Below are 17,149 nucleotides of genomic sequence, written 5' to 3'. Positions count from 1 at the left end.
GATTCAAGTTTCATGGAGGGATTTGTTAGAAGAGATGGAGCATTACGGAGTAGAGAAGTATAAGGTTTTAGAGGAATTTGTTCAGCTACAGAACAAAGGAGTTAAATTTGATGAAGTAGTTCTCGCAATGGTTTTGAGAATTTGTGCTGTGCTAATGTATCGGCTACTTGGTTTTACTATCCATGGAGGTTTGATCAAGAGAGGACTTGAATGTTCAGACACACGAGTGGTTTCTGCGTTGATGGGTTTCTATGGGAGATGTGTGAGTTTGGATTTTGCTAACAAGGTATTCGATGAAATGCCTAAAAGAGATGATCTTGTCTGGAACGAGATCGTAATGGTAAACTTCGGGTCATGTAGATGATGCTATGGGTCTCCTAGACGAAATGGAGACATGTGGTCTGAAACCAGATATAGTGACATGGAACTCTCTTTTGTCTGGTTACGCTTCTAAAGGCTTATCCAGAAATGCCATTGGGATATTAAAGAGACTGCAAATTGCTGGTCTAAAGCCAAGCACGAGCTCAATAAGTAGTCTTCTTCAAGCTGTTGCTGAACCAGGGCTTCTTAAACTTGGAAAAGCGAATCACGGATATGTAATAAGAAATCAGCTTTGGTACGATGTATATGTAGAAACCACATTGATCGAGAAGCTGTTCCGGGACTGGATTCCACCCGCATAAAGAACCAGAAGATGGTAACCCAGTTTATGAGCATTGCTCAAACGTCTACAAGAACTCTAACCTTCGGTTGGAGATTTTTAATCTGCGTTAAGGTAATGACCCAGTTTGAAGCTCAGTTTCGAAAGAGAGGCTTGTGCGTAGCTTGTGAAGAAGAGTTAGAGGGACCAAAATCTGAGGAACACCGATGTTAATAACAAACTTAAGAAACTCTGAAAATATGAATAAAATAATTGAAGGACCAAAAAATGTCCTTGACCGATGCAGATGCTCTTATTTGTTTAGAAATCTTAGTTGTATTAATTGAAATGTTTTCGTTGACTATTGATTTTAAGTGAGGTGTCAACACCAACTTTAATGTTGAGGCTGATGTGTCACACAAAAAAAGCAACACATTATTCTTTTATTGTATTGATTGCATGTAGCATAAATGCTTATCTATAGTCAAGGGCTCAAAGCTCTTCGTGCGTGGACATGAAAACCATTAATACTCAAATTCCTAATTTCAGCCAAGTTTTGGGAATGTCTAGGCCACTATATCCAATAGAATTCTTTTTTTATTTATTTTTGAATTACTAACAGCTCTCGGAATTAGGAACGTACGTCCATTCAGGCCATAGATCAGAGTATTTTATATGGTATTTTTCTAATTGTCGTTCTTCGAACCAGGGATATTTAGATTTTACCAAATAATTTTTACTAGTTGAACTATCCACGTTGGTAAAAGAAGAAATTGGTAAAATTTAAAAATTTAAAGTACTAGTATTCGAACCTACCCCATAATGCCAATCCACCCACGTGTTGCCACTGAGCTACAATAATGTCTACTATATCCTTTTTTTTATATATCACTTCGTTTGAATTTTGCTTTTTAAATACGAGATATCTCTTTTTGGTAGAGACACTTCTCAGTTAATAATAACTTTTATGTCACTTAAAACTATGAACTTTTGGAAATAATATCATATATGAAAATACTTTTCAACCTTTAGCATGCAATTATATTATATAGTATATATTAAAATATATAGTTTTTAATCATATATTAAGACAAGCTCAATGGTATATGTTCTCATCTTTGCCTTCACCCGCCAAGAGCTTGTGTGGCTGCAACGCCGAGAGGAAGGAGCTTCTTCATTTGCATTGTCATATCAATGAGAGTCTTTGAAGCCATTTCTTGGTTTTTCCCGATCAGATTCATCACTTGAGTAATTTGGTCGGTACAAGTCATAACTTCATAGGTTGCGGTACGTGGAAAGAGCCTGAGTTCTCCAAAGGCATTCTCGAGAGAGTATACAATAGTTCTATAGGTCTCATGGTACTTCTGGAACTGTGTCTTTAAACTCGGTTCCTTTTTTTCTGTGACTAGTACAAAACGCATTGTCTTCTCGACTTGGGGTATGAGAAGGCCGCTGATCACGATTTCAGCAAGTGTAACCTGTAGATTAGATGATAAATGTTTTTGAACTTCATACCAAAAAAGAAAAGAAGATAAATGTTTGAAATTACGTACAATGTACGTAATTATTATTTCTAAAATTTATGCATTATGAATGTGGGTCAGAAAAACATAGTTGCACTTGATAAAAATATGTTTTTTTTTTTTAATGTTACCAAGTTCCAACATTTGTTGTTTGAGTACTCTTCTATTATTTATGTGATATTTGTATTTTTGAAAATCCACGATTGTTAAAACTCTTTTTGTAATGAAAAATAATTTTAAAAATTCAAATAAAAACTCTTACATGTTAACGTGTGATTAAAAATATAAAACTGAAAACTAATGAGGGTTAGCTATAATATTATTACCGAGTCTCCGGCATAAAGGGCACCAGGATAGCCAGTCAACGTTTGCAAGCAGAAGATTTTGTCGTCAATAGCTGACATCTGACATAATTTGTCGATGTATTGTGTGGAGTTTAAGGGCAAGGCCGAAGCAGGGGCTACGAGAAATTGTAACAGAAGTACCACTGAAACGACGAATAAACAATCAGAGGAATAAGCCATTTCTCTCAAACTCATCGTGAAGATTCAACTTTTGGATTCTCTTTTTGATGTTGTGATTATGGTTTATTATACCTTTTAAGTATATATACAGGTACATATTACTCATGACTCTGTTGCCCAGCTTTACTATTAAAAAAAATCTGACTAGAATTTTAATTTCTTTTATTTTCATTGTATACAAAAATCTGACTGGGTTGTTGAGATTATTATACTTTCCTGATTTTTGATTTAGTATACACCTTGTTGACTAGATTTATTTACTTGTACTTTTTTGGTCAAGAATTCTTTTAATATATATCTAGTTTTAAATGTAAAATTGAATAGTATTTTTGTCCATAATCAAAAAGTTAGTAAAAGAATTATTCATTTTTTAACTGCATTTATATATAATAGGACAAATAGTTTCTTAGTGCCAAATTAGCAACTTTTGGATCTTTGATGAAAAACGGAAATGGCTTCGACATGCGGTGATGGCTTTTGTGTATGTTTGGCATGTACGTGCTACTTTAGTTTTTTTTACTTGTTTTGCCTTTCGATATCAGATTCAAACTAATCATTCTATAGATATATAATGCAAATGCCTCGTTCACGTCAAATTTTGTGTGTCGACTCACGAGATTTATTTATCGCATTAGCAGCCCCTCACTATCAATATGTTTTCAACATTTTTGATAGTTTCCTTATACTATTAGATTTATCACAATTTCGTGTCCCGCTAGCTCCAGAAAAATGTTCTCCAAATCTCTTAAATCGGACGCACAGTATGAGTAATGATCGGATTTGCTGTGTTTATGGATTTCACGGTGTTTAATACTACAGAACTTGTCTTAGTGTAGTTAAAGTGGCATTTTTCCATAAGGATCCTCTATAATCTTGCTGGTTATAATATATGTCTTCAAGGAGATCTTCAAGCTTCCTTGCTTCACAAGAATATTACTCTTGCTACCTCATCCCCACAGGCCACAGTACTGCCCTCAGCTTGACAGCTACCTAAGGTTTAATCACTTGTTTCCAATGAAGATATCAGCTTTCATGTGACATATACGTACTCCAGAAATTGTTCACACAAATAAAACAAAATAAGTATAATTTTCTAAAGGTCAACAACTGATAAGTACATATTCCAAAGTGACTATGATCCTATGGTACTCTCTCTTTGAAAAATAATTTATTTTCATATGTTTGTTGTGTAATTTTCATTTTGTTAAACAACAATAATGATACATCTTACTCCTCCTCTTACTTTCGAACTGCCATATATCTATCCTTTTAATGTGGGATCGAGGTACGCAACCTTGCTATGGAACTCGGATGAACCTTTTGAAATTAATTATAGCATATATTAAAATAGTTTTGAACCTTTTGCACTTATATAGTATACATTAAAACAGTTTCAATCATATATAAAGACATGCCCAATGGTATATGTTCTCATCTTCGTCTTCACCCGCCAAGAACTTCTGTGGCTGCAACACCGAGACGAAGGAGCTTGTTCATTTGCACTGTCATCTCTATGAGATTCTTGGAAGCCATGTCTTGGTTTCTACCAATCAAATTAATCACTTGGGTAGTTTGGTCGGTACAAGTCGTAACATCATAGTTTGCGGTTTCTGAAGTGTCCTTGAGTTCTCCAGCAGCGCTCATGAGAGATTTTCCAATAGTTACATAGGCATCTTGGCACGTCTTGAACTGAGTCTTTAAACTCGGCTCCCTTTTTGCGGCTCTTTCTGCAAAACTAGCCGACTTATGGGCTTGGGGTAGGACAATGCCGCGGATCACGGCTGACGCAAGTGGAAGCTGTGAATATGATGTATACATATTATTTCTAAAACTTTTGAAACTACGATGCATACATATTATTTCTAAACTTTTTACATTATGAATAAGTCAAAACATAGTTGCACTTGATTTAAAAAAAAATGTATATATGGTTTTTAAAAAAATGTTTGGAAAATGTATATATGTTTTTTAAACATAGTTGCACTGATGTTCAAGTTCGAACATCAATCTATTATTTTGTTTCACTATTCTATCATTTATCTCACATACATTTGTGAAAATCCATGATTGTTAAAACCTCTTTTGTAAGAAAAACATAGACAATAATTAATTTGAAAATTCAAATGAAAAAATCTTACATGTTAAGAACTGATTAAAATATGCAATTCAAAAACTAATTTGATTCAATATAGATGAGTTAAATATTATTACCAAGCCTGTGGCGGAAGGCGCCGGAGGATAGGCACTCAACGTTTGCAAACAGAAGGGTTTGTTGTCAATAAATGGCATCTGGCATAATTTGCCGATGTATTGTGTGGAGGTTGCAGGGGATACGAGAAATTGTAACAAAAGTGCCACTGAAACGACGAAGGAACAATGAGAGGAAGAAGACAATTTTTTCTTTGTCCCATAACGTTTTATTTCTCAAACTCTATTACACCTTTTTTACAGATTTACTTGTTTACACCTTTTTTTTATTTATAGTTTACACCTTTCAAGTATATACACATTTACTTGATTCAAGTAACATAATGATTTAATGGAACTCATGATCTTGTTGCCATCTTTACTCAAAAAAAACCACTAGAATTTATTTTCTCATTTTCATTGTATGCAAAAATCTGAGATTATTATAATTTCCTTATTTTTTCATTTTAATATATACAATTTGTTGAGTAAGTTAAATTACTCGTAGTTTTTTTGGTCAAGAATTTTTTTGGTAACACCATATCTATAATTTCTTTTTTTCATTTATAAGTTTTTAAAAAACTAAAATTTATTTGGGACTATATATATATATATTTCTATTTTCAAAAACTATTAAAATAATTGTTCAATTTTAACTGCATTTATAATAAGAAATTAGTGATTCTTAAAATCATTCCAAACTAGTAGAAGTCTCTTAATAAAAAAAAGCCACCTGATACCTATCAACCTTACTCGTGTACTTCTTTTCCAATACAACTTCATAGTACTGTCCTTGAAAATATATTGATTTTCATTGCAGAGAATTAAAATGATAACAATGTTTGAGGAAATGCAAACAACAAATTGAAAACCTTAGCCAGCTTAACACGCGACTGTATGTGTCCTATTCAACCGCCAAGAGCTATGGTGGCTCCACTAGCGAAGTATATAAGCCTCTCCATCTGCGATGTCACCTCCATGAGCGTCTTCGAAGCGTTGTCTCTGTTTCCCCCGACCAAATCCTTCACGCTCAATGTGAGGTCCGTACAACGAAAGATATCATAATTTGCACCCATCGGAGATTCCTTAAGCTCCCCCCTTGCCATTATTAAATACAACTGAATACCGTCATATTCTTGCCGGCATGACCTGCATGAACTGCTCCTTTAAATACAATTTCACTGGCTCTTTCTTTGCCGTCTCTGCGGCAAAACCTCCCGTGTTGTTGGCGTAGGATATGCCGAGGTTGATCACGACGTTAGCCAGTGAAAACTACAGATTATAAATCATTAATTGACTGTGGTTTACTAAAACGTTTAACATAAATCTATGTTTAAGAACTAAAAATGAATTGTTAAGATAATTGCAATTGCAAACTAAAGATGTTTATGTTACATCTTGCAAAACTTTTGATTTTGAAAACAAAAAAAAAAATGAGCAGTTCAATAGATATGTGGCTAAAATATTAGTAGTTTAGTACCAAGTCATTTGCAGAGACGGCAGGAGGATAGGCGTTCAACATTTGCATAAAGGAGGTACTGTTTTCCACATGTTTGCATATCGCATCAATATAATTTGTGGAGGTCAAGGCTGAAGAATAGATTGAGAGCATTTGTGACAGGACCGCCATGGAAAAGCCATTTCTCCACGGAAGAATGTTTTATATTTGGAAAAAGATGCCTACGTACATGAAGTACAAGAGAAAACATGGTCACACATACTAAATATACTATTGTATTTTCAACTACACGAAGTATAATATATATGCATGAACTCTATGACGTTATGTGGTCAATACCATAGACATACAATCCGATACACCGGTCGATTGATTCCGGCGAACATCCACGTTAACTCCGGTGTTGACTATAAAAAGTATTATAATTTTTTTTCTTTTAAAAAAAACTTATATTAAATAAATTAATAGTTTTTCATGATTAAAAACATATTAGATTCAATATCTTAATATTTTATATATCTCTAATGAATTCATTCTTAGAATTAGTTATTTTTATTTTTAAAGCTAAACTAATATTTAAATAAAAATGATTGATAATTATTTTCAAGATGTAATATAAAGGTATTTGCAAAAATACTCTTATTCTATACCCTTTGCAAACATACCCTCAAATCAAATATATTGTTTTGCTACAATCAATTTTTTTGTATGTTTATCTTTTATATATTAAAAGTAAATATTGTGAATTTATTTTGTTGTTGTTTACATGTTATTAAGAGTATGTACATTTTATAGTAAAGGTATCTAAAATTTTATACAACATTTATCATGCAAACTTTAGAGTAAAGATAAAAGTACGATTAAATGTGAAGTGACATTAGTGCAGTGACTAGTGGTAAGTCCAATTGTAGAAGGCACCATCACACTAGGGATCGTGTCCCGATTCCTACGAATGTAGGAATTTGGCTAATGGGCCGGTAAATTATGACCCAATGGTTGAAAAAAAAATACGATTAAATATGTGTTTCATGATCCATTATATGTGGGTTTAGTCGACTTAAGACGCTCCTAAGCTAAGCGTGGCCACAGCCGCTTGGAACTACACATCAAAATAATAAACAAATAGGTGTCTATGATTGAGTTACGAGACATAAACATAGTACTTGCAATAACAATACTGTGGAAAAAACCTTTAGGATTTTCAATACACTTATATGAAAAAACCATGTATATATTCAAACTAAACCCATAATTTCCAAACTTTATTTGATAAATAAGAAAAAATGTATCGCAAAAGATTTTTTAGGAAAATGTAAGGGACCGAAAACTAGAACCTTTGGTAAGTAACAAAGTTATATATTGGTAATATTGAAAAAATATATATATATTAGTACCGTGCTGGTGGCGGAGGCCGCGGGTGGGTATGCACTCAAGGTTTTGACGCAGAAGGCTTTGTCCCCCTTGGCTTTATTGCATATGGTGTCAATGTAACTTGTGGCCGAAACAGAGAGTAAGAGACATGGTAACATAACAGCCAGAGACACGGAGCTAAAAAAGAATGAGGAAGAAGCCATCATCCCTTCTTTAAAATTCAGATTTTGGTATTGTCTCATTCGTCAATTGTGGTTATGGTTATATACTACTTAGTCTACTTTGGAGGCATATAAGATAAGTAATGTCTTACCAATCTGTATCAAAATTGGCCAATAAATTGATTTAGTTTCCAAATTTATAGATTTCATTCCCTGTCTAAAAACTAAAATAATTTAAAACAATCTCTGGTCAATCTTATTATTAAATGTACTATTCATTAGTTGGTTATAATTTTGATTTGTAAATTAATACTTTACATAGATATGAGATATACTACCCCCTTAAACACCTGGTTTAAAATCAATATTGGCCAAGGTTTCCACTTACTTACTTTGTTTCTTTAAAAAAAAAAAAAAAAAATCAATTTTGTATTTATCATTAACTTTTTTTTGAGAAAATTTGTAGATGACCATCTATATTATTATTTTTGAAATACATTTTGGGTTATGTCCTTCAAGTATTGCTTATTTAATATATTTTATTTACAACATTAACCCCTAACGATTTTCCTAAATTAACATTTCGTAGAAACACAATTACTAAACTTTCTTTAATCGACCAACATTTGTTACATTTATTGCCATAAAATCTTAACAACATCTATACATTTGGATTTTTCCAAAAAAAAATCTACCCATAAAAGTTTTAAGCCATTAAAACTTCAAAGCTATCTTTAGGGATGTTGGAATCTCTCAAATTTAAATAATATACAGCGGATTAGATAATCTTGCGTCCAACCTCTCTCACCTTCCTCCCTAGGAAGATTACCTTGCGTCCAACCTCCTCAACCATAGAGAGAATCTCGGCTCTATCCTCCTCCTGTGTGGAGAGAACATGTTCATGTCTTTTAGCTATCTCAAAGTGGCTTGCTCCAGCAACTAATGAAACTAAAGACCCTTTTCCAACGTCACAAAATCTTTGGATATTAACTAATATTAAATTTCCCAATGTATGCATAGAAGTTTCTTTGACACACCACGATGTAGCCTCTGTCTTCAAAATCCTATGGATCTATCAACTATGATTTATGTTTTTCCAATCTATGTATGTTTGTTGTAGGCTTGTGTTTGATTAGCCTATTTTATCCAACCATTAGGTTGATGACTTTCTCTTCTTTATCTCTTTTTGAGATTGAACGAATGGTAATAATTATGTTTGCACAAAAAAAGGTCTATGACCAACCAATCAAGGTTGAGAAATTAGAAGAAAATTAATTTGACATAATTAATGAAATAATGGAAAATTATAAGCACGGTAATATATGAATCTCAAATAATTCAAAAACGAAAATATAAATTAAATAAAACAATCTAAACTACTATAATAAATTTTAAAATATAGTATTAGAAAAAGAAAATGCATATATTAATCTTCTATTTTTGGGTCAACATATTAATCTTACCTATTCCAAACTGAAAAAGTAGAAAGTAGGAGTATATTTTGGTTTAAAAAAAATAAGGAAAATTTGTCTTCCCATTAAAAAATTTTGACCAATAAAATAAAGTTGAAAGCAATATTTTTGATTAAATTATTTTGTTAGATGAATAGTATGAGACGATATATGTTTATATAGAAGTGAGTATTTATATTTTTTTTAGAATTAATAATTTTCTGTATATTTTCTTTAATCCCTTTTCTATTTTATGAGAAAATCATGAGCTCATTGTTTGTTAAAAAATTTCTTGCTTCCCACTTTTTTGTAAGACGTACTATCGTTCGATAATAAGAACGCTTTCTGTTTAGTTGATCTAGTGTTATATAATCTTTGTTGTTATCTTGTATTTGTGTATTCATCTTTTTTATACTACATGTCCTGCAAATTAATATAAATAATAATAACACCGTTCGAAATTTGTTAATCCCAAAAACCTTAGTTATTATGCATAAAAAACTTTGTTAACACTTAAAAGTCAAAGATTGCATAGTATTCATTATGAAATTGAGAAACAAAACAAAATTCAAAGAAACGATGATGAAAACACATGGTACTATGTAGGAATCTTTTTATATATTTGTTTCTATTATACAACAAACAAATTGTCTTCGAGACTTGTTCAATAACAATGATGTGTCAAACAAATGGTTAATAAAAAACAAAGAAGTAAATTTTACCAAGAAAAACAAAGCTAGTCGAAATTATTTTGGTTGGTGAAAAATATGTCATCATCTCTTTGATTATATAGAGGGGTGTATTTACAATCCTTTTCCTTTTAGGATTAATAAAGTTTTTTTAATATAATAAGATTGCAATGATCTCATGCATCGTTTTACCAAGCTTCAAAACTGTGATTTCAGATCGTTAAAATTGACATGTATCACGATCTGATGAGTTTACTAATTTTGATATGTGATTTCTGATCGTTAAAATTGATGTCTGATAAGTTACTAACTTGGATCTAAATTATATCTTATTAAAACTGACACATGTAACGATCTGGTGAGTTTTTAACTTTGATCTCTGATCGTTAAAACTAACACTTGTCATGATCTAGTGAGTTACTAACTTTGAAAACCAAGCTTTATATAATAAGATACAATTTAGATTTATAATTGCAATTGGAAATTTCTATATAATACTCTCACGCTCATAAACACAATAGCAGTTTATTAGCAATTTCCATAGTTAATTTCTAAATTCTACTTAACTGTTTCCGAAATAGTAGATTTGAAGATATTTTAAAAGATTTCATTTTCTCTTCAAATTTTATTCTACTCACTATAAAAAAAACTCTACTATTAACCTCAAAACTCTATATATATAGTCTTCATTCACAGCACCTCCTAAATCACTAACTCGATTACATTTTATTGAAAGAATGAAAAATTTGAAGGCAAACAACTAATGTAGTTTTGAAAGAGATGTCTCAGAATTTTTGAGAAGTAAGAAGAATGACATGCAACATATTGTTCTTCTAATAAAGGTACGTACGTTTATTCTATATATAGTGGTGAAATTGTATATGTAAATAAGTAATGATTTGTTATGAAGCCCCTTTACATATCATATTATAACATGTTTATTTATAATTGTAGGTATCATATTGCCAAGTAAATGTTCTACAAGAGAACAAGTCAGAGCTTTTATTACCAACCAAACTACAATATTTTTGTTTAACTTTTTTTTAAAACTATATATGTTCTACGGATTACCAGTTTAATGATTAGAGTTCTTGATCCCATTATATTCTCTTATCACAAAATAAAACTCCCTAAAGTCTAAGCTATTTCATCAAGGGATACAAAGAACTATAAATAACTTTATATGAGTTGGTTTCTTACATTTGTCATCATAGCTTGATGACGAGTAATTAGCTACTTCCATTGATTGTCCTGTTCATTAAGCTTCACCTATAAAGCAAACGTTCAACTTAAGTACTTATCTCTTTACTGTATGTGAATAAAAAAGTTTATAATTAAAATTTTGATACTTGATGATAACTATTACTGTTTGGTAGTTACTAAATAGATATGTTTTATTCATTATAAATTCTAATATATACTTTTGGAGTTTACAATTACTACATTTTATTTTTAAAATACTAATAATTATATTTGTTTTAAATTTAACTCACATATATTCAGTTATGAGTTGTATCAAGTCTTACAATTATAAATATATTTACAAATATAAATGTATTGTATTCATAGATTATTTTAGTAAATCTGATTTCCATTATTTATAGATTTTACAAGGTCAAATCCAACCTATCTAAATTAAAAAAAAAAAAAAAATACAACTCCTTATTGCAAATACACCAAAATATTTACTAACATTGTAACATCTGTATAAATAAAATAAACTCATTCATTTTAAAATATAAAATTATATATAAAAATAAATAAGTTATTATTTTGTGGTGTACCACGGATTAAATCCTAGTAAAATTAAAATATATATATATATGTATATATATATATATATTGAATGTATTATGATTCGAACATTAAAAATTGACATTATTTGACCAACTCATAAAATTCTAAGCATCAAATAAAATGTATCATACAAATAATTCAATAATAGAATGCTATGATGTTTCTAGGTATACATTTTTTATTATATTTCTCATTTATAATTCACTACCATAAACATGTAAAATTAATTGTATTTGTTATACCAAAGTCACAAAATGTTTTTGAAAGAAAGCAGAATAATATTCTATCAATAAAAATTAAAGAGCACATTGATTGTTATTCTATTTAATTTTTCCTATCTCAAAAGTCGGGACTCGGGAACTTGACAATACTTGGGTTAACCCTTAGGGTTTATAATATATTCTATCAATAAATTTAGGGATGAACCTATGTATTCCCCCCCTTATAAAATAAATAATCAAAATGTGTATATATTATTGTAAAATAAAAAACTCAAACCGTTATTTCATAAACCCAAACCTATTTATAATTTCGTTTTAATTGTTAAATCTAAACGCTAAACACCTCATTTGTAAACTCAAACCGACATATAATTTTGTTTTAATTGTAAAATTTAAATCCTAACCATTTTATTTGTAAACCCAAATTGGCATATAATTTTGTTCAAATCAACTGGTGACAGCTTGTCCTGTGGGAAAGTTGTTAAAGGGTGGGGACCAGGGTTCGAGGAACGTCTGGCGCACCAATAACCTACTGGTGGATTTGGATGTCCACGGTAAGGGGTTAGGATCGATGCCCTGCAGGGCCAGCTTGGGATCCGTTGGGGCAGCTAGCAGTAGGCTAGTGGGGTTCGCGAGACGGGTTGTCATATAAAAATTGATTTTTATGTGACAACCCGTCCCGTGGACCCCACTAGCCTCACTGCTAGCCGCCCCAATGGACTCCAAGCTGGCCATGGCTAGTAGTGAGGCTAGTGGGGTCCGCGGGACGGGTTGTCACAAATCTAAACCCTAACCACCTCATTTGTAAAATCAAACCTGACATATAATTTCGTTTTCATTGTAAAATCTAAACCCTAATCACCTCATTTGTAAACCAAAACCGACATATAATTTTGTTTTAATTGTAAATTCTAAACCCTAATTCTCATTTATAAACCCAACTCGGATATATAACTTCGTTTAACTGTAAAATCTAAATCAAGCCAATAGTTAACTTAACTTAAATAAAAATGTATACATAATTTGTTTTTTTATTTTTTTTTCATTTTTTAATTTAATTTTGATGTATTATTTAAAAAAATATTAGATATAAGATTTTGATTGGCTGAAAGATGAATGGGTGAATACAAAGTTCTCCTTTAAACCTAAGTATTTTTCTAGGGAACTCAAACCTATACTAGCACCTCTAGATGTAACATTATAAATTCACGTTTTTTTCTTTATATTTTCGCCGAACAAACAAGCTACACAAACTTAAAACAATCAACTATATATATAGCTTAACCTGTTTTTGTTATAAAAAAACTATATTTAGTGTTTAATTTCCTTTTAAGGGAGGTTAGTTTGTCATATAATTTGACAAATTAACGTGCTTTTTTAGTATATAAAGAACATCTCTTTTCATTTCAGATTTCGACAAGTAAACCAATTTGCCAAATCGGACGACCGTATGTAGTGGCGGAGGTAGCCATTATGTTTACAGAGATAATTTTTTCTCAAATGACTGAAATCTATTTCGGGAAAACAAAAATTATGGGGGTCAATAAGCACATTTTAACTATTTTTATAAGTTTTACTTCTAAAAATACAAGCACATTTTAACTATTTTATTATAAGTTTTACTTCGAAAAATACCAAGTAAATTTATGGGGGTCTTCACCAGCCAACAGCTACTGTGGCTCCAACGGCAATAGCAAGAAGCTTCTCCATCCGCAATGTCATCATCAGGATAGTCTTAGATGCCTTGTCAGTATTTTTACCTACCAAATTCTTCACTATCCTTGTACTGTCGGTACAAACCATGACGTCATAGTTTGCAGTATCTGGCGATTCCTTGAGTCCCAAGGCAGCGCTCTTGAGACGTGATAATGGTCGCAAAGGCATCTTGACTCGCCGCAAACTGCTTCTTCAATTTTTGGATTCTCCTTTGCCGCTTTTCGCAGACTTACGGGCATAAGACATGGTGAGGCTGAGCGTGGCCTCAGCCGCTTGGAACTACAGATTCGAATAATATACTGATTGAGATTGATACATGGACATACTTGCAATTACAAATTTTTAACAAGTGATAGATATATCGATTAGTTTTAAAATGATATGCGTTCAAAGTTTTGACGCAAAAGGCTTTGTTGGTGGTACGTCGGCATATGGCGTCGATGTATTTTGTGGCCGGCTGTTGATGTCTAGTTCGGTAAAAGGATGGTCGAAGTTTTCTTCTATTAATTGGTGTCGAAGCACAAAATACGGGTTACAATAAAACTTAGACGAGTTAGCAAATAATGAACGAGTTTAGAACGGACGAGTTAAAGTGGACGAGTCTTCGGGTCCCTTTCTTTAAACCTTTTACGGGTGAAAATAAGCCCTTTTTTGCGAACGTCGTGCGTCCGCTTTTATAGGGAACTGTGTCGGTTCGTCCATTACAAAGACCAAAATACCCCTTTTCTTCTTAAAAATTTATTTGGGCCTTCTCATGGGCTGGGCCTTTTATTAGGTTACAGGCCTACCCCTAACAGTAGGAGAGACTAAGAGAAATAGTAACACAACTGCAAGAGAACGGAGGCCAAAACAGTAGGAAGAAGAAGAAGCCATCCCTTCGTTAATATCTAGATTGTGGTAATGACTAATGTATCAACAATTGTTGTCTGGTTTATATAATACTTGCACGCATAATAGATACATTACACCTTTTGCCCATTTGCTTCAAGATTGGTCAATGTTTAAGATTTAGTTCACATTCACTTTCTCTTAGACTTTCTGGTTTTCTTTCATTCTCTATATAGAACTTCAAAATACAGATGGGTCACACTAATTGGTTAATCTTCTTATTATTATCTCCTTTTTCGGAGAATTTGGTGCATGACCATAAAATGACCTAATATTAGATCAATGGCATATGTAAGGTGGAGATGGACGATTGTACCCTTTTTGAAAAGAATTATTGACAAACACTACACATGACATAAAAAACACTGGCCACTTTATTTTTATAACTATGGATGCATGCACAAGAAGCCACTTGTTTTTTTTAACAAAAATTGTTTTATAGAGAAAGTTACAGGAAATTTTGACAAAATTCTGGCCTAAACTTATTTATCCCCCCAAACGGATTTGTGTGCTATCCCCTCAATTATTTTCAAGAGTTCATCATTTTCTTAGAGTTCATCATTATTAATTGCTTAGAAAGTTTATTTTATCAACCAAAAATTAATGTTCTGTTTTTTAATAGTTACTTTATTTTTCTATTTTATTTAGCTAAAAATTTTATCTTTTCAACTTTATCTCCTGCCTACAATACTGTATTTTGATATTTTATTATATATAATAAAGAACATTTTGCCTTTTGTATATATATATATATATATAATATATATATATAAAAAAAATAACTTGGCAACGTTCTTATATAGTTATATGTATGATATGTATATTACCCTCTGTTTAAATGATATTGGTTTAACTATATCCTGTAGTTATATATGTTTTTATACTGTTTTATATGACTTGGTAGATAATTTATGTCTTGATAAAACATTTCTATCCTCGATTAATCATTGAATTTGAAGGCAACATAATAAAATGAGGACACATAAAAAAAAATTTAGGACACAAATAATAAACATTGTAAAGCGCTATACGTAAGAAATACGCAAAAAGGAAACGAATGCATGTATAAAAATAGGCCAACTACGGTATTAACGCTTGCATGTATAAATTTAATTGCTTAGACATTATCACATCAGTTTGAGATTATCCTAAGATTCAATTATCAGGGACATAATAGTTTCAGGTCCTTTGAAGCCATGCATGCTTTAATTTTTTAACAAAAGTCAATCAAAAAAACCGAAAAATAAAAACCCAACGTAACTTAGTTCAAACTTCAAGCACGACGATGTAAGTTCTCATCGTCATCGTCAACAGCATCGGTGGCTCCAGCAGCCAGATCAAGAAGCTTCTCCATCTGCAATGTCATCTCCATGAGCGTCTTTGAAGACGGGTCGGTGTTTTTTTCGACCAAACCCTTCACACGCATTATTTCATCGCCAGAAACCATGACGTCGTAGTTGGCAGTGTCTGGTGAATCAGTGAGTTCTAGTTTTGCACTCTTTAGAGACGCCAAAATACCAACATACGCGTCGTGGGACTCGTTGAACTGCGTCTTTAACGTAGCATCCATTTTGGCCGCCTCAGCTGCGAAAACAGCTGTCTTCTCGCAATGGGTTATTGCAAGACCGATTACGGCCTCCGCCAGTGGCAACTATAATTTTAAAAACATAAGTAATATTAAAGTTGTAGTGACATTTTTGAACACTTAGAAAAATTCTTTAAAACAAAAGTTGTATCAAAATATATTTTTTTGTTTTGCTGTTGTTTTAAAGGATATTGTAAAGTGTTTAACACAATTTCGTCATTGAGTTTGCTAATTGCTATGAACAAATAATGATATTTTAAAAGATGTTCAAGGGGATTGAATTCAAAAGAGTTGAAATGAATAAACAAGAGATAGATTTTATATTGTTATAAAATAAATTTTGTATGATCTTAATAATGATTACTTAATGGAAGTTTGTAATTTTTTTTTTGAAATGGCGTTACCACAGACGCATAAGCAAATAAACCATCAAAACCTATATAGAAAGTGTTTGAGTTTTAGAATTATGATTGAATAGGTTATGTGGTTAGATGGTTAGTACCAGGCCGGTGGCAGAAGAAGCAGGAGGATAGGTGGTTAATGTTTGGATGCAGAATGGTTTGTCTTTGACTCGTTGGCAATTGGCATCGATGTATTCTCTGTTGAGCAAGGCCGAAGCTGGGGCTAAGAGAAATTGTGAAAGAACTACCAAAGTAACGACGAATAAACAACCGGAATAAGAAGCCATTTCGTCAGTCACCGGAAAAAGGTTTTATTTCTCTCGACCTCTTAAGTATTGGGAATCAGATTTTTGGTTTTAGCTTTTGTTGGCTTGTGATTTTATCCCTTTTGTGTCATATATATAATAACATCGGCATCTATTTTAAGGATGTGTCAATTTTTACTCAAATTTTAGCTTTATTTTGTTTTCACTTTGGAAGATATATCTCTATAAATAGGTCGGTGTGGATGGTTTCTAAAACTTTGGTCAAGAGAC

At 31.9% G+C, this 17,149-nt stretch overlaps 4 protein-coding genes and 1 pseudogene across 4 annotated transcripts; all 5 read right to left on the bottom strand.

The window, feature by feature from the left end:
• Positions 1 to 1,628: 1,628 nt before the first annotated feature.
• On the bottom strand, positions 1,629 to 2,752 carry LOC104725515 (uncharacterized). The gene is made up of 2 exons (XM_010444184.2): positions 2,490 to 2,752; positions 1,629 to 2,118 (listed from the first exon to the last, which is right to left on the bottom strand). Exons 1-2 carry the CDS (start codon positions 2,700 to 2,702, stop codon positions 1,765 to 1,767), a joined length of 567 nt encoding a protein of 188 aa, XP_010442486.1. The 5' UTR covers positions 2,703 to 2,752; the 3' UTR covers positions 1,629 to 1,764.
• Positions 2,753 to 4,130: 1,378 nt separating this feature from the next.
• Positions 4,131 to 5,237, bottom strand: LOC104728754 (uncharacterized). The gene is made up of 3 exons (XM_010447695.1): positions 5,202 to 5,237; positions 4,899 to 5,087; positions 4,131 to 4,484 (listed from the first exon to the last, which is right to left on the bottom strand). Exons 1-3 carry the CDS (start codon positions 5,235 to 5,237, stop codon positions 4,131 to 4,133), a joined length of 579 nt encoding a protein of 192 aa, XP_010445997.1.
• Positions 5,238 to 5,720: 483 nt separating this feature from the next.
• On the bottom strand, positions 5,721 to 6,647 carry LOC104725514 (uncharacterized). The gene is given in 3 exon segments (XM_010444183.2): positions 5,721 to 6,028; positions 6,030 to 6,146; positions 6,355 to 6,647. Coding segments are annotated over 3 exon segments (513 nt in total). The 5' UTR covers positions 6,505 to 6,647; the 3' UTR covers positions 5,721 to 5,782.
• A 6,918-nt stretch (positions 6,648 to 13,565) lies between these two features.
• On the bottom strand, positions 13,566 to 14,612 carry LOC104728752 (uncharacterized; annotated as a pseudogene).
• Positions 14,613 to 15,708: 1,096 nt separating this feature from the next.
• On the bottom strand, positions 15,709 to 16,990 carry LOC104725513 (uncharacterized). Its single transcript, XM_010444181.3, has 2 exons — positions 16,715 to 16,990; positions 15,709 to 16,278 (listed from the first exon to the last, which is right to left on the bottom strand). The coding sequence occupies exons 1-2, from the start codon at positions 16,898 to 16,900 to the stop codon at positions 15,901 to 15,903; spliced, it is 564 nt and encodes a 187-aa protein (XP_010442483.1). The 5' UTR covers positions 16,901 to 16,990; the 3' UTR covers positions 15,709 to 15,900.
• Between the last annotated feature and the right edge of the window lie 159 nt (positions 16,991 to 17,149).

This window comes from Camelina sativa, chromosome 11 (genome assembly GCF_030686135.1).
Source record: "Camelina sativa cultivar CO46 ecotype springtype chromosome 11, ASM3068613v1".
Classification (NCBI taxonomy): Eukaryota; Viridiplantae; Streptophyta; class Magnoliopsida; order Brassicales; family Brassicaceae; genus Camelina; species Camelina sativa.
The sequence above is the reverse complement of the archived record's forward strand: the minus strand, read 5'-3'. Positions and strand labels throughout refer to the sequence as shown.

Excerpts from the sequence above, each read along its gene's own strand:
- LOC104728754 (XM_010447695.1), bottom strand. The coding sequence starts at position 5,237 with ATGAGTTCCATTAAATCATTATGTTACTTGAATCAA. Across the intron at positions 5,088-5,201 it reads CATTATGTTACTTGAATCAA|AAAAAATTGTCTTCTTCCTC; the intron begins GTAAATGTGTAT and ends TATGGGACAAAG. Across the intron at positions 4,485-4,898 it reads CGCCTTCCGCCACAGGCTTG|CTTCCACTTGCGTCAGCCGT; the intron begins GTAATAATATTT and ends TCATATTCACAG.
- LOC104725513 (XM_010444181.3), bottom strand. The coding sequence starts at position 16,900 with ATGGCTTCTTATTCCGGTTGTTTATTCGTCGTTACTTTGGTAGTTCTT. Across the intron at positions 16,279-16,714 it reads CTTCTTCTGCCACCGGCCTG|TTGCCACTGGCGGAGGCCGT; the intron begins GTACTAACCATC and ends TTAAAATTATAG.
- LOC104725515 (XM_010444184.2), bottom strand. The coding sequence starts at position 2,702 with ATGAGTTTGAGAGAAATGGCTTATTCCTCTGATTGTTTATTCGTCGTT. Across the intron at positions 2,119-2,489 it reads CCCTTTATGCCGGAGACTCG|GTTACACTTGCTGAAATCGT; the intron begins GTAATAATATTA and ends TCTAATCTACAG.